The sequence below is a fragment of the Macrobrachium nipponense genome, chromosome 7 (assembly GCF_015104395.2).
Source record: "Macrobrachium nipponense isolate FS-2020 chromosome 7, ASM1510439v2, whole genome shotgun sequence".
NCBI lineage: Eukaryota > Metazoa > Arthropoda > Malacostraca > Decapoda > Palaemonidae > Macrobrachium > Macrobrachium nipponense.
The window spans coordinates 115,806,002-115,827,980 of NC_061109.1; the positions used below are offsets into that span (position 1 = coordinate 115,806,002).

At 36.9% G+C, this 21,979-nt stretch overlaps 1 protein-coding gene across 1 annotated transcript in view; it reads left to right on the top strand.

Annotated features, from left to right (window-relative positions):
• LOC135217681 (adhesive plaque matrix protein-like) overlaps window positions 1-20,466 on the top strand; it is a 26,113-nt gene extending 5,647 nt beyond the window's left edge. The window contains exons 2-3 of the mRNA XM_064253651.1: window positions 16,823-17,371; window positions 19,940-20,466. Of these exons, the coding sequence (XP_064109721.1) occupies window positions 16,823-17,371; window positions 19,940-20,224 (834 nt within the window). The 3' untranslated portion in view covers window positions 20,225-20,466. The remainder of the gene's footprint in view (window positions 1-16,822; window positions 17,372-19,939) is intronic.
• Window positions 20,467-21,979: the final 1,513 nt, after the last annotated feature.

The following is a 21,979-nucleotide window of genomic DNA, read 5'->3' on the forward strand; positions in this document are numbered from 1 at the left end:
AGAATAGCAACGTTACAAATTAATCCAATGAACATAATTCTTAACAAAATCTGTGTCTTACTCATAACTGCAAAAATATTATTTCTGGTCAGATGTTATTACTTAAGATACTCTTTCAACGAAGACGTATTATTTTAAGTAATCTTAAAATATGTGTCTTTAGATAGTATCTCATTTTGATTGAGTAAGTTCATCCCCATACCCCTGAAAGTTTGTGTGTGTGTGTTGTGTGTGTGTGTGTGTGTGTGTGTGTGTGTTCTAATTTTGTTTTTACTGCTACAGTACAAAACTAAAAATAAACATTTCAGATCTCGTACCTTTCTAACTTCGTCTTTAGCTTTCTGTCACCTTCAAAAGCATTGTTATGGTTATCATTAAGAATTTCTGTAGCTTGTTACTTTACACATCAAAGCAAAACAAATGTATTTCCCAAGGTTCAAAAACTTCTTGAGAGAAGATTGGTTCTCATTTTTAGGGCACTGTGGAGAAGTTAGCTGTCTACAGTCTTATGTTAAAGAAAAAAAAAAGACTGTCTACATCAGGTAACTGTCAAAGAAGGATAGGCATTAAGACAGTCACTTACTCATTTCTTTTGTTCTGCTAAAACCCTTTGAAGAGTATGATAAAGGTTGTCCATAAAGTCCCAGCAGTGCCATTACATGTATTCATTCCTCAGAAACCATATAACATAGAGTAATTTAGTTTTTTGTAGAATGTTCTACATTTCCTCAAGTTCACATTCAAAGCACTTCATTCTACAAAAAAAATTGCGTTACTCTATGTAATATGGTTTCTGAGCAATAAATACTTGTAATGGTACTGGGACTTTATGACACCCTGTACATATTTACGAAATATTCCATTTGCATACGAGTATTTCTCTGAACGTTACATTATTGAATACACATTCCATCAACAATGTATCCTTAATGTCATCCTTTTAATTAAATATAAATCATTTTAAAATTTTACGGGCATGTAATCGTCTCATCTCTAGTTTAGCGAATTTTAGTATCTCCTCATCATCAAGTCGCAAAATCAATTATAAATGTTTATCTAATCTCTGACAGACTATTAGCATCAGCCTTCTACTGCCGTTAATTACCGTGTCATAAAACGATCTGAATCTTTCAGTAATTCTGTTTAGGGCTGTTAATATCAATATAAGAATTCTTGACCCACAACCCTTGGAGGACACAACCCTTCTTTACAAGTAGCGTAATAAAAAGTACCGCAATCGGACACGACATTAAATGTCGTGTCAGATTGCGGTACAAAATTTTTGCTTCGTTGAAGCCAAAGAATAAGATTTAGCCGTCATTCAGGAACTCAGAATCAAGCCAGTATCATCTATATTAATCAGATACGTCCATCAATAATATTTTCTATAAAAACAAATACCACTACTGTTAATGAAAATACTAACCTTTATTTCAATACGGACATACGCGCTGCCTTCTGCAAATACGCATCAAGAATGAAGGCATATTCTTCACATCACTTAACGCCACAAGACAGATGAAGAAACTCTGTATTCCATAATTATCCCAATTTCATTCCACAATCTAGCCCCTGCGTCGGTTGCAAATAGCCATGTAGCGAAGTCATCCTGTGGTTGATGATTATTTTCATCGTGAGAAAAAGCGTTTCTGTTCCCTTGATTAATTCCTTGGTGTTCCTGAGTAATCTTAACATTCCCTCTTTCCGTTGAGTTCAACAACTGAGGAATATTTAGGGTGAGTTAGAAAATGATTCATTTCCGTGATACCGGTTTATTTTTACATGGGTTGCTGATTTCATTCTTGACGTAGCCACAATTTTTTTCTCTCTTTCTTTCTTTCTTTTTTTTTACAATTTAAATCATTATGCGTCCTCCCTCAAGGACTATTGGATTTCACCATGACATTCGTTCTGACAAAAACCTAACGGCAATGTCCAGTTAAGTATAGTTTGTTTTCAAAATAAATAAAGGAAAAGCCGCAGTTTTCGCAACATTTTGGGTCTCTCTCTCTCTCTCTCTCTCTCTCTCTCTCTCTCTCTCTCTCTCCAAGAGTTTACGCAGCTACAATATGGATCATTTTAATTCTATTAGGAACTGCATGAATTACACAACACAGATATAACTACGTACGATCTGTCAAAAAATAAATAAATAAATAAAAGGCAAATCATAAAGATACATTTACAAGGCCTCTGATTCTGAAGTTATGCAAATATGAAAGTAATATTCATCCTTTAGGAAAACATTGCGTGTGAATGGAGTCAATAAACACCGTTTCCCATCGTCTAAACTGAGCAATTTACTTATCATAATGTTCTGAAGAGGTTTTATGCTTGCGGTTTCTTAATGTTCACTACAGTCGAATTGGCCTGGTAATGGAACCCGAGGATATTATTATTATTATTATTATTATTATTATTATTATTATTATTATTATTATTATTATTATTATTATTATTATTATTATTATTGTTGTGGTTTTTGTTGTTGTTGTTGCTGTTTTGTAAATTATTATCCACAATTATAGCAATAGATTGCATTATTTGTACGTAATGCAATAGTATTTTTTAAATAATACCATCACACAAATAAGTTATATAATTGAGTATTTTTAATATACAAGTTAACTACAACGTTGTGAATTATTATTGTTATTATTATAACCTCTTTCAAAGATACCTTTTTTCCACGGAAAAATTTGTTTTGCTGTATTCTACAATAATGTCTTACATAATGCATAAATCGCACATCGGAAAATAATAGATGTAACCCGTGCTATTTTTGACATGTTTTGATGATGTTCTGGAATTTTCATGATATTTGGCTTCAAAATGACAAAGCTCTCTTTACGATTTACAAAGCGCACTTACAAGAACGTCAAACCGAGAATTCGCTGTTTTGTCGAGTTACCAATGACGCGACAAGATTCCCTTGATCGTCTGTTCATTCCGTGTGCATTGAGTGGTTTTATTCCACGTTACCTGAGGTGACATGGAAACAGATTGACTGGAGATTCTGATTCCTCCTCGGTACTGCCTTTTACCTTTCAAGACTGTGCCATATATTATCACTATTCTTGAAGCTATCGCTGTCTCGCATATTAGCAACTACTATACTCTGTTTTTTTCCATCTGTCCACCCGCCTGTGGTGTTTGCGTATGGTAAAACTGCGTCCCGGGCTTTAGATAGTTACGCTATGTGTAAGGTTTAGGTAAATAAAAGGATATTTGGGTGTACATTTGCAACTGAAAAGTGTTTTAATAATTTACCGTATGCGAATTACACCATTAATATTGGAAACAGGATGTTATTATTATAGTTAAATGTAAGCTGAATGTAACTATCTGAAGCCCGGGATGCAGTGTTACCATACGCAAACACCACAGGCGGGTGGACAGATGGAAAAAAACCGAGTATAGTGGCCATGAGTCTTTTACTGCATTGTTAAATCATTCGAACCATATTTTATAAGAATTTCTAAAAAACTTCTAAAAAATCAAATTAGGTCTTCAACAAGAGAGAAATGAGTAAAACTAACTTCAGGTAAATAAGGTAAATGAAGCCAGCAATTTCAGCTTTATAAATACATTAAAGATTAACAATATCTGAAACTGGTCTTAACAGTGGCATACATGATGAATATGGTACATTATAATAATATTTTCCTATCATCATTGATCATTATTTCCCCTTTTTCACATCGTATCAGTAGAATATCGTATGTAACACAGAGGAATATGATCTTGTATACAGTCATCAACGGATTAATAGTTTTTAACTTAATATTTGGCTGTTATTATTCATATACATATTCAAAGCCATTACTTGCTAAAAACAAAACCAAATTTATTTCCTTTTACTTCTCAGTTGTCTTATAATTACAAAGAAAAGAGGGGAAAAGCATTCCCAATAATTTCAAGGAAATTGCACCTTTGCGAGCCAGAGGAAAACGGAAGAGGAGCAGTCACTCACCTTGCAGGGGCGGGCTGAAACAAGGGGGCGTTGGCTGGACCCCTGGCGAAGGTATATAAGCCGCGAATCCACGTCTCCGGATACTCATTCGTCTCTCAGTCGCTACTATGACCTTAACGAAGGTAAGGGCCTCTCTCTCTCTCTCTCTCTCTCTCTCTCTCTCTCTCTCTCTCTCTCTCTCTCTCTCTCTCTCTCTCTCTCCAGGGTGTTGAACTAATAGGAGTCATGTTGTAGCAACGCAATCCTTTTGCGGTTGAGTCTCCCTCGCTCTCACTCGAAACGAGTCATCAAGAAAGACCATGGTACTTAAGTGGCTAACTCTCTCTCTCTCTCTCTCTCTCTCTTCTCTCTCTCTCTCTATCTATCTATCTCTCTCTCTCTCTCCCCTTCTTCGCTCCCCGGTTTGTTTAACAACGCGAGCCATCAACTTCTACTAGGAAAATGAACCGCTTGCAGCGGAGTTTCGGGAACGCTGTCAAAAAGTGTCTGTGTACGACTTTCATACATCAAATTTTGAAATTAATGTGATTCCGTATATTTCTCTAAATGTGCTTCCATTAAAATTTCGAAATAATATCGTTTGTGAGAGGGAAAGGAAGTGTAATAGCAAAAGCCCAAACGTCTCTAGAATTCAGTCTTTAATGCTACGACTGTTTTGATATCAGAAATGATTCTTTCAATGACAGTTCTATTTCCAGTGCATATTGGCGTGAGAGGATCTTTTCTCCAAGTGCTTTCAATTAGTTTAATGTTCCAGTACGAATACACACATAAAATGTTAACAAAAACTCTCAGAACAAGAGATGCAAATGGAGAGATATATGCTAAAGCGGTAAACAATCTTGGGTCGATAAATAGAGCAATTTAAAGATTTGTTGAATGTGAAGAATAGAAGAGAGGCAAACGCTAAACGACACATGATCAGAAAGATTTCTTAGGCAACTGAAGGATCAAAAGGCACAAAGGGCTCATTAGATTACAAGCGAGATGCTGCGGTACTGTGATGATAGTGGGATTAAGTCGCTAACCAAGGTGTGTAAGGTATGGCAGGATGAAACAGTATTCCGGAAGAACAGGTGAGAGGAATAATTATATTGCTCCATTGCATAAAGGTAAACGAGAAACAGAGGACTAAAGACTTACTGTATGGCCGTAATGTTACTAAGTATACCAAGGAATGTCAATAATAGGATACTGAGAAAGCAAGACAGATTACAGAAGGACGGAAGGGGGAAGAACAGTGTTGGTTTAGGCAAGGAGTTGTTTGTGTGGATCAAGTTTTTGTTACGAAACAGATTTAACGTGGAGGGTGCTGAGAATATTTTGTTGAATTCAATTAAAGGTTTTCTGGTGGAGGCTGAGTAAAATTCAGGATAAGTAGATGGAGACGTATGTTGCTTATGTAAAAGTGATTATAAGACGTGGCTGTGATATGAAAATGGTTATAAGACATGGGTGTGGTATGAATGAGGCAGGATGTACGCAAAAGATTGGGAAGAGGCTTCAGGTCTCCATGAAAGTCAAAGTGGGAACAAATGACGGCACATGATCCAACTCTACTTTATGGAAGTGAAGTGTGGTTGTTCAATGTGAATTAAAGAAAATGTGCTTCAGCTCTTGAACTAACTGTTTCAATAGTATATGTGATGTACGAAAGAAAGAAACGGTAAGATATGTGGAGACGCATAGAAGTAGTAAAAAAAGTTATTTTAGGCGCAAAGATTGATCAGAGCGTTTTGAGATGGTTTGGTCGAGTGGAAACGATCGAAGGTAATAATAATCTGATGAAGAGCATCTAATTTAGGAGGAAGGGGGAGATGACCGGACAGGTGTAAAAGAGGTGTAAAAGAGGCATCGCAAAGGAAAGGAGAGTCCATGAAAGATAAAGCTGAATGGCGCAGGATTTGTGGGAGAGCATGCTGCATTGATGATGATACCTCTGTGTACTGGCATGAAGCAGCTTATGTTATGGAACGTCTCTGCATATTGGGTGTTCATCCTCAAATCGGAATGAAAAGTACGAATGTGGCATTTACTGTTCTGTTTTTTTTTTTTTTTTTTTTTTTTTTTTTTTTTTTTTTTTTTTTTTAAGTGACCCATATTATTAAAGGAAACTACTTTATGTTGAATCCAAACGCGCACACACACACACACACACACACACACACTCACACACATATTCCAAGACCATTTTCTCTTAGAGTGGTATTGTGAGATAAGAATGTCAGGTACTTAATCCATTGCTTAGAACATCGCAGCAAATCAAGACGCCAGGGCAGCAAAAGTCTTTGTGGCGTCCATGTGAAAATGAAAGTGACCCAGTCTGTTGTTCAGTGTTCTTCAGACTTCTCTGATGAGCATTAGAAGCTGGTCCCTCTGTAGGGCCAGGCACCTTATAGCCTCCCTTCAGCATCTCCAACCCTTCGAGAAATCACAGAAAGTAGGAGCTGGATTGTGCGTCTTTTTTCTATATTATTAGAGTAATTCAGATTAGGAGTCTTTAGTCCCTGGTCCACTAGAGAGGCTCTGTAATGGACTTAGCTGGGAACCTGAGACTTGAGTTTGACTTTGGATCACCTTAACTGAAAGTTTTAGTACGAATTCTGTTTTATATTTATTTACTTGCAGTCCATAAATGTCACTTATGAAAAAGCAAAACACTCTGTAGTGAATTTTTTTTTTTTTTATCTAGAAACTATGTATATTCTAATAATATATTCGCCTTTCCAGTTGCCTCACGTTTCAGTCGACACCCTAAAGATTGCTTGCTTCCAGTATTTTTGGAATTTGGTTGTACACACTCCATTCTCTTTCTGTCGTTCATCGTTTTATTGTGCATCATTGGAATTTCATAAACAGAAGTGATTCGAATTAGTTTCTCTGTTGGGGCTCTGGAAGGAAGATCTCTATCTTATTGTCACTGGTTTGGAAATATTTATATCTTCTATTTTTCTTTTTATAGTTACAGAGATTTGTAAATTCATTTAAGATTTCACGTGATTTCATTTTGGTTAAGGTTATAAACCATTTACGAACAGACTCGCTTTCTTCATGTTTTTAATATGCTGAAACGACAAAGCTGCACTTTTCTCTCTTTATACGTTAGTCATCACATATTTTATTCTTTTCAGCTTTGCTCCTAATTCTGGAGTTTTCCTTTTTCTCCGTTTTGTCCTCGCCTTATTCATCAAATAAATGTGAGTCATATTTAATTTTGATTTCTTTATCAATGATCTGAAAGCATTCATTGTATTTCGAACTACCAAAGACGAATTGTATAAATTCATTCGCATCAACATTATTTATTTTATTCTATGATTGGAGCACAAAGTAACTTAATTAATATCAAAGAAGTCATATAAACGGCTCTATCTTCTTCTTGTTCGAAAGATCATTACTTTGGTAGCATGAAAGATCTTTACGTACGTGTTCCACCCCTTAACTAATACTGTCACATCTGACTAGGTTTAACATATGACCAGATCTTAACTCTAATTTACCAGTGAGGTTTGTCGAACTATGACAGTTCTCTTTACTCTGTCATCGATCCACAAGTTAAGAGTCTCTCCATATAAGAGTTAGTCCCGTTCAACCATAAAACGTATTGAGAGCAAGGCCAACTCTTGTCTTCTTGGTTTCTGCAAGACGTCTTCATGTGTTTTTATCCAAATGTTTCGAATTTGTATCGGCTCATTTACTTTATATTATCTGGCTGTTTGGAATAGTAACTCTTATAGGTGTCTGTTAGCAGTGTAATATCGACCGAACTATTTATCATATGCTTTTGCATTTCAACAGTGTTGCTCCCAGTGACTGAAAGTTCAAAGTACAGCGTGTACGTTTATTTGTTTTTAGTGGTTAGTATCTTTCGTTTGCATGCCTCCTTCTTCTTCTTTGTACTTCTAAGGTTCTCTTGCCCTACAGTTTATGGACTTTAGCAAAGTATATACAATTTATTCTCAATTGCATAGCAGTCTTTAGACCCGTGTTCAACCAGTGTTCTTCCCCACACCTCGAACTTACAAGTCCTCCGGTGCGTGCGTCTCTAGCTTTTGAAACGTTACGTGATATCCATCATAGATATTACTACACTTGTAGTTAAGACGCCTTTTCTTTTTCCACAATTTCTGGCCTGCGTCTTCCGCTTCCCCTGCTCTTACTTCCTGCATAGCTCCGTCAATTAAGAGCTTTTAAAGACGCGAAAACAGCATACAGTTTTCTTAGACGCTTTTTATGGCGTTGCGGACACACTCCCGCCTGCTTTCATAATAAAAACCTTAAATTCTTTACCTAAGCCCTGGGGGGCTTTACGACAATACAACCCCATCATCACCCCTACACCTCTCTCTCTCTCTCTCTCTCTCTCTCTCTCTCTCTCTCTCTCTCTCTCCAAGAGTTTACGCAGCTATATATATATATGCATATATAAATATTGCATATATAATATATATTCTATATATACATATATATATGTATTATATATATACATATATATATATATATATATATATATATATAATATATATATATATATATATATATATATATATATATATATATATGTATATATATAGTATATATAGTATATATATATTATATATACTATATATATGTGATATATATCTATTATATATGTATAGCATATATATATATAGATATATATATATAATTATTATAAGCAGAATGCATAATTTAGATTGAGAGCAAACTTGTTTATCGTATGAAAGCCAGCTCTCCTCTATGGAAATAAAAAGTGGATTTAGATCGATAAATAGAAAAAAAGTAGAAAGAAACAGAAGAGATGCATTGTTGTGTGTAGTAGATGAGGCATGAGAAGAATCCAAAAGGCTGAATTCACCTAATGTGTGCAGTATGTGAAGCGACTAATGTTGTAGAACTTTTCATATTGGGTTCATCCGCGATTGAACTGTTAAAGTAAGAATGTAGTAGCAATAGTTATCTTGTCCTTATCAGGAGGTTACTCTTGTTAAGGAAAACAGCTTGTTATTAAGCAAAAAAAATGTACATGCACAATAAGACACATCCACACACACACACACACACACACACGCACGCACACACACACACACACAACTAACGCCTGTGCAATTATTTTCCTATCTAAGCATGAATTGTACTAAATTTTCATCTTGAGTGAACGATACAAAACTGGATTACCTCCCTCTCTCTATTTGCGTAGAGAGAGAGAGAGAGAGAGAGAGAGAGAGAGAGAATCCAACTGTGATTTTTTACTCAAAGTTACAACGAGTTGATGTGATACAAAGAGAGAGAGAGAGAAAGAGAGAGTACAATTATGTATTTTTCACTCAACGTAACTGCGAGTTGCTCTTCAAAAATGTTATAAACAGAAAGAGAGAGAGAGAGAGAGAGAGAGAGAGAGAGAGAGAGAGAGAGAGAGTAATCCAATTACTCATTTTTTGCCCAATGCAACAGCGAGCTGCACTTCAAAAAATTTCATACTTCAAGATCATGCTTTAATTCGAATATAATTGTCCATGCATTCATTGTTAACACGAAATTTTGTGTTTTCGTTTCAATGACTTGTCAGCCTGGAAAAACGCTAATTGAGAGAGAGAGAGAGAGAGAGAGAGAGAGAGAGAGAGAGAGAGAGAGAGAGAGAGAGAGATGGCAGAATAATTGCAAGTTCTGGTGTTTTGACACTAGTAATCGCATGTTGCTGTTTCCATGGCTCATTACCCTGCGCAAACACAATTAAGGAAAACGTGCATGAAGGAAATTCATGATAATATCGCGGGTGAAAACTTTGATGCCTTACCATTAAATTCGTGTTGGCATGTGGCATGACACCGATTATCTCATGAATAATGAAATTGCCTGAATTTAAAGGTTGAGGGAATAAAAAAGTAATTGTACCAAGAAGTGATGCTGATGTAATTTGTCAGTAGAAAATATTAAGCAAAACTTGACAAAGATATGAATTTAGACTTGATGAAAATGATTTTGATCAAGGCTTGGTTAACCAAAAGGTTCTGGTCTTCACCCCAGAACTTAGTTGTTGAGAACTGAACTAGAACATATTCAGAAGAGGTTTCAAGTAAATGGATTGATAGTACCTTGTCTTTTAGGGTGTTATTATATATATCCCCTCACGGGTAGACAACAACGGCTGTAATCAGAGACTTTTTTTTTTTTTATTTTTTTTTCTGGCGTAATTGCGGAATAGAAATACGATAGTACAATATCCAGATTATGCAACCCTAGGTCAGATATTTGTTCCTCTTATTGTGAAAAGACTTGGCTATTGATCTCAGGAGAGTTTTAGAAAAAAAAAATGGTGTAGTCTGTGGGGCACCAAATAACCAAGGCATTGATTATCTAGCTGTGTACCATATTCATGCTCTGTGGTTATCATCTGCATAGATAACTCCGTACTTAACGGTCCTGAATACTTGACAATATTAGGTGCTACATTCGATTCGACGCTTTCACTTCCAAAGCGGTTGGAAACACCATTTTGAATTGTGTTCCGTTTATCTACCCAGTTTGTGACCCACCACACCTAACTATCTGCCAGTACATCATTCATTCTTGGGTCAACAGATTTGCAGGGAAACGTGACAAGTCGTCCAGCTAATCTTCACCTCCACCCCATCTGCCCCGGACCCATTTGTCTCTAATAGATCAAGTGCTTTGTGTACCGACAAAATTTGAACTCTGCTAATTTTTTATCGTAGATTGGTTTGTGTCAGGTTCTATAGAGTTGGAGGCACTCTAAACCTGAATAGTTGAACGTTATCGAAGTATTTTCAACAAAAGAAAACTTGACCTCAAAATTACGAATTTATGTCAGCCGAAATATGTAGTTTATTACTACTTATGTCAGCTGCTGCGTAATGAAGCCCTCTAGCCTCAGTAGTTTTTTTATTTTTTAATCATGTTTCTGGCAATGATGTAAGATAGGCCACCACCTGGCCGTGGTTAACGTTTCATGGCCCACGGCTCATACAGCATTATACCGAGACCACCGAAAGATAGCTTTATTATCGGTAGCGGCTGTACCGAAAACTCGATTGCGCCGAAGAAAATTCGGCGCATTATTTTACTTGTTTTGAAATGAAATGGACATATCTCTCGTTCTTTAGTCAGCCGATCTTTGGATGTTTTTCGATAAAACATAAAACTTTCTCTCTGTCAAACAGACAGATGAGTAGTATACCATATTGTGCCTTTTTTGCAGAGTAATGGAACCTTTGTTAACGAAGGATGTCAGTAGTCAGTCAGTCACAACAAAATGACACTTCAGTCATGTACATAACTCCGCGAGAGATGAAGCATTTCACTCCAAATGCCTTGTATAATAGCATGCTAATTCCATGGAATATACTATGACGACGGAAGACTTCCGTCACTTACCAAAGAAAATAACACCAAGTATTCTTCAAATTTCTCCCCCACACCCCCTCCCCCCTCCCCCCTCCCCCCTCCCCCGAAGTGTTTCCGTCATCATCCTGAACCCCGAATTATTATCAGTTATTGGCAGTGACTCTCAAAATGTAACGAAAAAAATTAATAAGGCGAATTCGACTCTCCCCAATTATATCGATCAAGGTCGGACGAAAAAGGCGCGGCATTCAAATGAGACCGACCTGACCTCTGGCAGCGAGAGTTCACACCCATAGAATGAAATGTCATTATGAGGAAACTCGGTGGCAGCAACAGCAGCAGCCTCTGCCTTCATTCCAGGTGGATGAAAATTAACTTGTGAAACCTTATTTCCTCCCGAGAGCGATTATAACGTCAAAACTTCCTGTTTTGGCGGACAGAGTGGATGATGGTCTTATTAACTCGTGCGCATGCGCGCCCTGTGCAATCCGAATTGAAGAATAGAACACGGATCCAAGATGTCAGCTGTTTTTAGCAGCGAGACATGGAGTCTGCTTTATGGGGAGATGACGGCGAATGAAAGTGAATAAGGATACATATACAAGAAGATGGGAATCAGAGAAATTCAAGATGAATTAAAGGTTCTATATGTAGACGGTGGTTATAAGGGAAGAGTCCTTAAAGGACGATCGCAGATAGGAAGGATCAATAGGAAAGGCTCCAGGAGCCAGGCCCTATACTGGCACAGTGCCAACTTAAGCTAACAACAAAGACAAAATCACGACCGAGATCATAGCCAAGCAAATAATGACCAATAAAATAACCGAGAATATATAAAATAAATGAGATATAACATTCATTACGAAGTAGCCAGGCCTCTGGTTTACCGTGGATTGGAAAATGCAGTAAATTTGAATGCAGAAACTTTATCTTGTACATCAAAATATTTATAAGAAAAGAGTGCGAAATTGTAGGGAGACTTATACTCTCTTAAAAAGTGGATATCATATTGCCAAATAAAAGGTTACATTCACAGCTATAACCTTGAAACCGCTGATGTTGAAAACAAAACCAAAAAATAAATTCATTAATGGCGCATTTCTGACGTTAATTTCTCATATGACGTAAGAAGTTGGTATGGTTACGTCACACAGAAGCTGATTACCTCGTCTCCCGATGACTACTTGGATAATTATAGGTTTTATTTTCCACGATCATCGTAGACCTGTACGAGAGAGAGAGAGAGAGAGAGAGAGAGAGAGAGAGAGAGAGAGAGAAGAGCCTTTTAAATAACGTGGTATTTTGTTAAGTGGTAAATTTGTGCTGTTCAAATGTCAAAATGTTTTCTTGTACAAGGGCCTTTCTCTCCCTCTTTAGCTGTACTTTGCCATAAATGCAGTCTGTGAAATATATGTTTTTGGATGAGAGTTGTCATTTAGAATGCGTCTTTTTTTTTTCAGAGATGAGCCGTGGTTTTCCTTGTTCTGCATTTATTTTTCCTAATGATAATGATGATACTGTTGCTTACACTCTTGTCTCTGTACTCGACTGTTCAGAAAATTAGATAAAGGTAGAAGTTCCGTAGCCTGAGAGAAAAAAAATGGAAGTTATTTGGTAGCATCACTTTCCCTTGATCTTTAAATGGAAAAACATAAAGTCCGCAGTAGTACATTATGTAATAGTGCTAAATACAGGTAGCTTTCGCCAACTTGATCAGCTTGCTTCTTCCACTGATCAAGTTGGCGAAAGCTACCTGTATTTAGTAATAAAATATATAGATGCTAGGGTGGACGTTGTGTTTTTCCAATGGAATTTATGTCAATGGTTTTGATTTTGAAACTGAATGAAAGAAAGCATTTAGACTCAGAGAGTTTAGATGTCGAAAGGCAGTTCGGTTCGTATTTTTCAAACTAGTTGGTCTCATAAGAAACAGTTTACAGATTAGGCATCACACTAAATATCTTTCCTATAATAAAACCAAGGACTGAAATTAAATCATTATTGACTGACCTTTGATTTTATGAAGACATAAAATACATCTATAAATCACCTGAAAACTCGAGAAACAAAGATGAAGATCACCTCTGGAAAGCAACGAAAAAACGCGAACGAACAAAAGTGCTGGTCATGATGTTCCTCCAAACAAGTTTCAAAATCAGGATTTTTATTTTCTGTGCTTGATTTTTTTTTACCTATAACACATGTTAATCAAAAAGTGCACGTAATTTAGATACTAGTGTAATTTATATCTAAATAATCTTATGTTTAAGCATGTGTAGGAAATTATTGTATGCAGAAATGAGATGTAAACAAAGACTCGTTGACCAATTTTAACCTAGAATTGTTTCCTTTCGAAATGAAATTTTAGCTTCTCTTTCTTTTATCGACAGTATTCCGTAGTCTTTTTACGAAAACAGTTGAACAACCAGACCGTTCTTTTAGTTTTTGTTTATCTCTTGCCATGGTAGGTCGACCCCAAGTGCTCCTCAAATATTTTTTAACTTTGTATTTTACTAATTTATTTATTTAATTTTTTGTTTTAACTTTCTATCTGAACTTTTAATTAACGTAAGTGCTTTTAATTTCTCGTATTGTTTTGTCAATTGTTAGTGTATTTTTATCTATGTGTGAAGTTTGGGTTTTCATTTTAACTAGTTTGTAAATCATTTTTAGACAATTTTCAAATTAACTTAATTTATATTGGTCATTATTAATTGTACAGACCCTGAGACTGCATTCTGCTGGATGCAAAACGCGTCGGTTGGAATAAATCGTGATACTTCGCCATGTTTGTTCCTGCTCCTGCTCCCTGTGCATTATATAAGTGTATATATACATGTGTATGTTTATATACATGTATATACTATTAAATTCACTAGCAATTTACCAATCCTTACTAAAAGCATATTCATCCGCTGCTTCATATAAGTGACTCGGTGGTATTTTTTAACTATTATGTATGATAAATTCGTAAAGTAACTAAGACTACGGGCATAACCAGGCCCGTTTCAAGGCCCTTCTCACCGCCACCCCCTTCGGAGGCGGGGGGGAGGTAGGATGAAAGCCCATTATAAACCATCTTGGGGTCCTCACTATAACCCTGCCAAGTTTCATGCCCCTCGGGCCAGCCGTTTGGCCGTGATTGAATGACAGACGGACGGACAGACATAACGCCCATTATAGTATTATAGTATAGTAAGATATAAATATATATACGTCTGTGTGTGTGTGTATTTTCAACAGCCACAATGACCTTTTGAGCTCTCGACTTACTGGCGCCGAGCATCTTGCTTTTTCCCCGACTGTAATAATGCATTCTGACTTCAACTGTACTCCCGGGATCTTTATGCTGCAGTTACATTGTTGCTAAGTATCGCCTTTATTTCAAGTCGCGCCGACGAAAGGAAACATACTAGGCCTCATCCTTGTTAACCTTAAAACCAGAACGCTAATCACAGGTGGCAGGAATAAGCGACAGAGTCGTTTAGCCACAATTGCCTGTAAAAGTAGATGTCTGCCGAGACCTTCGGAGTTCGGGTGCAATTACAGATCACTTTCGCATATAATAAGCGAAGAAAAAAAAAATTCAAAGAACGAGCCTTCGAAACAGAAATCGCGCTTTTATCGGTAAACCTTTTAGGAGCTGCGTTCAGAATCTATCGTCATTCATGATCTACCTTCGAGTTCCGTTTCTGTTTCCATTTTGTACTACAATCTGATATAGATAACTTCATGATAGTCCTCACTAGTTTTTCAAATGGTTTGTCATTTCATATTTATCATTGAAAAAAATATATATGTTTGTGTATGTGTGTGTATATATAGTATATATATACATGCATATGTACATAATAGTTTTATATATATACAAAGTTATATAACTATATATATATATATATATATATATATATATATATATGTGTGTGTGTGTGTGTGTGTGTGTGTGTGTGTGTGTGTGTGTGTGTGTGTATGTCATACACCGTTCGTCGTCTGGTCAGTGAATTCAAGTAGCATTGGGTCAGGTCCTTACTTGGATGGGTGCCCTTCAGGATATGTCAAATAACATTGATACATAAGCTCGCAAATGACCGTGAGGTAAAGTGTGGCGTTAGCGACCTCACCACAGTAATATTTGCCGAAAAATCGGAGGTGCTTTATATATTGATCCAAAAAGTGCTCCTGCTTTACATTGCTAAAAATGCAAGAGAAGGAAAAATTGTGTATTTTAAAAGTTTTTTTTTTTTTTTTTTTTTTTTTTTTTTAATTTTTTTTTTTTTTTTTTTTTTTTTTTAACTTCCAGTCTCTAAATTGTAGTTCGTGCCGTCAGCTAAATTCTCTTAGTTTCTTCAAGCTTTCTCCCAGACACTTCTTTTCGAGAAGTGTGAGCCATCCTCCAAATACAAGAGTGAGAGAGAGAGAGAGAGAGAGAGAGAGGAAAGCTAATCGGCGCTTCACCAAAACCAGGAGAGCAATTTCTCAAGTGACTCGATATTAACGACCCGAAGTATTTAATATCGCCTTAACGATCAACGCTAACCACTACACCTTATAATCAACCATTCTCCTCTGAATACGTCCTTGGGAGCGCTGTTACTTATTTATCTTGATGACTGATACTCCAACAGCCACCGCCTAATTGTCGTCAGCGATTTCTAGTGGGCCGAATCAAGCAATTTGGACCGTTAAGAGATTCCAAATACCTCAGTCCAGGAGATACGGATTTAATCCACGAACTTACAGCCGTTGACGAGCAACGATTATGACGTAATGGCTGGAGGTCCTTTTATCACGTTGATGGCGAAGCGCCAACGATGGGGTCGATGTTAATTTTTTTTTCCCTTTCTTCCTGTCTTGTTCTTTCGTTGACAAGTTATAAGTTCTTTTATAGTAACTTTGTGTGTGTATGTATATATATATATATATATATATATATATATATATATATATATTATATATATATATATATATATATATATATATATATATATATATATATATATATATTCATATATTATTAATATATAATATTATATATGAATAATATATAATATTATTTATATATAGATAAATACATATTATAATAGATTCTTATTTATAGGAAAATATACTATATATACTATATATATATATATATATATATATATATATACTTATATATACTTCTATATATATGGACAGAGCAGCAGGGCTGAATAACCTAAGAGTAGAAATAGTTAGTGCTTAATTGAGAAAACTTTTAAGATTGACTTTGAAAGACCGAGGAGAACAACGAAGAAGAATTTAGCTTAACAGCTCGATTGGTTTACAAGGGAGGTATGCTGTATTGGGTATGACATGACAATGATATGTAAAAATCATGTCAACATTCAATTCCAAACTGTTTTCAGATTAACTTAACACAGCAACATATAACTGATATAATTTTATTTTCTCGTATTTATTTTCAGATCCTCTTCTTACTTACTTCGTGCCTGGTGGGTGTAGGCGGTGGGGAAAGCAGTCAGCTCCCACTACCCACCACCATCGTATCACCACACCACACATCCTCCACACCATTCCACATCATATACTGATCAAAAGCCAACATACAGGCATCATACGCCTACATATACCCCTTCCTATACACCAGCCCCTTATTATAAGCCAAAAACAACGTACGCACCTCACTACACGACTCCGAAGCCAAGTTATGATTACGAAACTCCGATTTATAAGCCTAAGCCAACCTACAAACCGGAGCCTACGTACACGCCTGTGTACACGCCTGCGCCTGTCTATACACCCACTCCCGCCTATGAAGAGCCTGTATACACACCCACGCCTTCCTATGAAGAGTCCGTCTACACGACAGAACCTTATAAACCCGTATATACACCGAAACCAACTTACGAACCCGTTTACAAGCCCAAGCCTACATACGAGCCAGCTTACAAACCAGAACCAGTCTACAAGCCAAAGCCCGTGTACAAAGCAAAGCCCGTCTACAAACCAAAGGCAAAAGTCTACAAGGCTGAACCTGAGTACTATGATCATGTAAGTAGTCGGTATCTCTTTCATGCAATGAATCTCCGTCATAGCTAATAACAAATTCATTCTTTTCAGGATTACCTCAGTTTTCCTTTTTTTTTTATCCAGTTCCAGGTCATTGCCCAGCTTCATCCGTGATTCCAGACTCTGTCCTGTTATTCTGCTTAGAAGTCTTTCTTTTACTTTTTGGCAGCTTTTGTGTTAGATGACTGTTGTTAGTTGCAATGGCATCGTCACGAGGCTATGCTCTGAAGACCGTGGATCTAGCAAGAAAATTCACCGTTGATAACTTCAGACAAGCACTTGTAATGTTCACTAATATAAAGTAGGCATAAGCCCAGTCGTTTATGCAGGTCAATACGAGAGAAAACATATGGCACCTCTCATTAGGATTACTCAGTCACCATGCATGTTTTTAAAATCTCTCCCTATATTTCAGAGACAACTGTCTCTGTCTTTAATCATTACTTCCCTGAAGAGAGAGACAGCAAGTCTCTGAAACATAGTACTTATACTTTCTTTATTTTGGCGTTTTTATGGGCTCCTTTTACTAAATATATATATATATATATATATATATATATATATATATATATATATATATATGTATATATATATATATATGTGTGTGTGTGTGTGTGTGTGTGTGTGTGTGTGTGTGTTGTGTATGCATGTATGTATAGTGATACCTATATATATAATTATTATACACATACATGCATATATATATATATATATATATATATATCTATATATATATATATAGATATATATATATATATTATATATATGTGTGTGTATAAACAGTATCTTCCCGCATATAAAAGCGAACAAACCAAAATACCTTGGCAAAAGGCCCGTTACCTATTTAATCACGGATAATTCTTTTAATTACTTGCTTCATGGTAATGAGGACTTGTCCATTACCGCTTTAACGATGACGACAGGTGAAAGCGAACATCTGTGTCAATCTCAGGTAACGAAGGTTTCATTTTCCCGCTCGAATATGAACTCTGCTCAACAGAGTTGATGAGCCTTTTGCGGAATTCATTAGTTTTTACCCGCCTTAATTTTCCACAGAGTGAATAAGCTTTTATGAAAGGCAGGTGGGCGTTCAGAGAAGTGAATATAATATTCACCTTTATCCTCACATACAGGTTCCAGCATTTTTGCTGGACCATTGATTCTGTATTGATCTGCTAAGGCAAAAGAGCATTGTTGACGGATTTGTCACCGACTATTGTTGAAACGGACAAGTATCTATACGTAGCTGTCTGAACGTCATGCAGTTTATTCTTTCATTTTCGTCAGCGTTTGTCTTGCTGACATTCTCGTACTTCGTATTAGGAACTGACTGTCTGACAATAGTAAAGGTACCCTGTAAAATCGGTGACATGACGTTATGAAAGTTAACTCTTATGATGAAAAGGCATTTTTAACAGGTATAAAATTATTCAAATGCATTGTTGTGAATGCTCGACAAATAGTAGGATTTACCTTACTGGAAGGATGGATAAACATTTAAAATATACACATATATGTATATAAACATATATGTGTGTGTCTGTATATGTACATATAAACTGTGCATGCGTACTTGTTCTTTAATACGAAAACGCCAGCAACTTTTGGAAAATCTTTGACCGATAGGACAACACAAGCACACCTTTCGGTGGCTCTAATCAAACTGGCAAGGTACGAGATGTTTGAGGGAATTTCAGTCAAACTTAATGCAATGGTTGACCATCATTCACAAATGCGCAAGAGGGGATTTCGTCGGTTTGTCTGTCACGCTTATCTTGTCCTGGCAATTCTTCCTAAGCGGTTAAAAGGATTTCAGTCAAATCTAATACAAAGGAAATCATGACACATATTTGTGCATGAATGGAAATCGTCCGTCAGTCTGTCCGTCATTGAGTCTGTAACACCTACTTTGTCCTTTCAAAGTCCCATGAACGCATTCTTTCTAAATGATTAGAAACGCCATTTTCTAATGGTACTTTAGTACATTCACATCAACCATGCATTTCACGTCTAGGCCAGTCCCTTACGACGCTCCTGATTGGCTGTTGATAAGCAAGTCACAGGGCTGGAAACTCTCAGTCTCTCTCAAGATTTCACATGGGTACGAGCTACGTTCCACCTCTCCCGAGGTCTACGTCTTTCAAAAGTATCCCTCTCAGGAGAGGTGGAACATACATCCTACCTATGTGAACTCTCGGGAGATACTGAGAGTTTCCAGTCCTGTGACTGGCTTATCAACAGCCAGTCAGGAGTGTCGTAAGGGAGTGGCCTAGACGTCAAATGCACGGTTGATGTGAATCTACTATAGGCATTTTTCCTTTCAATCCTTTTAGCATAACTGACTGGAGTATTGTTGCCCTTATTTATGACCTCTGGGTCATCTCAGACGTCGCATTATAGTTAACTTGATCAGGGTGACTACGTAATAATAAATGTTATTTATCTAGTAAATGAATTCAATTCGATTCATTATTATGTATCCGGAATATTCAACTCTTCCTTCTAAAGTTTCCGTAAATCATGAATGAGAGCAATCTTCTTCTTTTTCAGCAAACAAAGTACGACTTCGGTTACGGCGTCGTCGACAACTACCACGGGACCAACTTCGGCCACTCGGAGAAACGCGAAGGTTATAGGACTGAAGGCGAATACTTCGTAGATCTGCCTGACGGTCGCCGGATGGTCGTCAGGTATTACTCCGACGAAACGGGATATCATCCTACTATAACTTACGAGGGAACTCCCGTCTACGATGCTCCCGAAGCCCGCCTACAAACCAAAGCCCACCTATGCACCCAAGCCACACTACAAGAGCGAACCCGTCTACAAGAGTGAACCTGTCTACAAAAGCGAACCAGTCTACAAAAGTGCACCCGTCTACAAGAGTGAACCCGTCTACAAAAGCAAGCCTGTCTACAAAAGCGAACCCGTCTACAAAAGTGCACCCGTCTACAAGAGCGAACCCGTCTACAAGAGTGAACCTGTCTACAAAAGCGAACCAGTCTACAAAAGTGCACCCATCTACAAGAGTGAACCCGTCTACAAGAGCAAGCCTGTATACAAAAGCGAACCAGTCTACAAAAAGTTGCAAGCCCCTGTGCTACCAAAGCGAACCAGTCTACAAAAGTGCACCCGTCTACAAGAGTGAACCCGTCTACAAGAGCAAGCCTGTCTACAAAAGCGAACCAGTTTACAAAAGTGCACCCGTTTACAAGAGTGAGCCCGTCTACAAAAGTGAACCAGTCTACAAGAGCGAACCCGTCTACAAGAGCGAACCCGTTTACAAGAACGAACCTATCTACAGAAGTGAACCTGTCTATGAACCCAAGCCAGTTTACAATTATGAACCAGAGTATGACCCTTACTACTGACCAATCCCTTTACGAATTCCCGTTACCTAGTCTGATAAAAATTTAAAAAAAAAGAAAAAAAAATAGCAGATGACTTTGATATGCCATCGTTTTCCTTCAGGAATCAAGATCAAGTTCCCTAATTTACTGTCTTTATAAATAATTCAAAACTAATCAAAAGTGCTAAAGATTGATTTAGTAGTCTCCTTTGATTTTATTGCCATAGTTTATACAATGTTTTCCTCAACATTTTAAAACAGAATTACCTTTTTCGTATATGGAAAGCTTGTTTCTTGAGGTCAGGTTATGATGGTGGCTTTTATACAAAGTTGTCAAGATATTTATTCTTATAACAGGATTTATTTTTATAGAAGCTTTATATTTAAAGATATTTATGCGACGTGCCCTCAGTTTTTTTCTCCCAGTACGACGGTTCCTTGACTGTTAGTAACTGCAAGATTTTCTATGTAAAGGCCATTGCTTACGTAGTCAGCTTATCTCAGTTCTGTCGCCAAAGCTCTTTCTTCCTCTTCTTCTTCTTCTTCTTTCTTCTTCTTCTTCCTTTTCAAAAATAGTTACAAGGATCTGAGCCAAACATTGTTTATGACGTGCTGCATGCGGGTGGAGCATTTTAGAGGCAACGATCTTATTCAGAGTTCTATGTCTTCATACTGTCTGATTCACTGTTGACATGGCTTCCTCAGAGGTGACCTGTGGTCGTTTTCGCAGTGTTCCCAGTAGATCTTCCTTTCCTTTTAGCATCGAATGTACGGAGTTCTCGGATCGTATGTGTTCATGTTTTTTTCTTTATCAAGCAGTCTTGTGTGTTTTATGTAAACGACATTTAAATCAAATAAATATTTTCGTACAAGTTCTGTGTTTTAAGACGATTGTACGATCAACCTATATCGATACACATTAACTCTGAAAACTGTGGAAGGAATCTTTAGCGATTAACTCTAATAATTAGAGGTAAAATAATGAAGTATTAACCATCTAGCTAAATAACTATTGTAAAGAAATATTGTATCGATTCATGTTTCTTGATGGGAGAGTTAAACTCATACAAATCTTGAGTGACACATTAGACCATATGCAATGAATGAAAAGCCAAAGGCACAGAGCAATATATCAGGGGCTAAAGGAAAGCAGCAGATACCTTTTACCACAGCCCACAGTATGCCGCCTAAGACGTAGTGTGAGCAGCAACTCCTTGCAGAGAGGAAAACTTAAAAGAGGA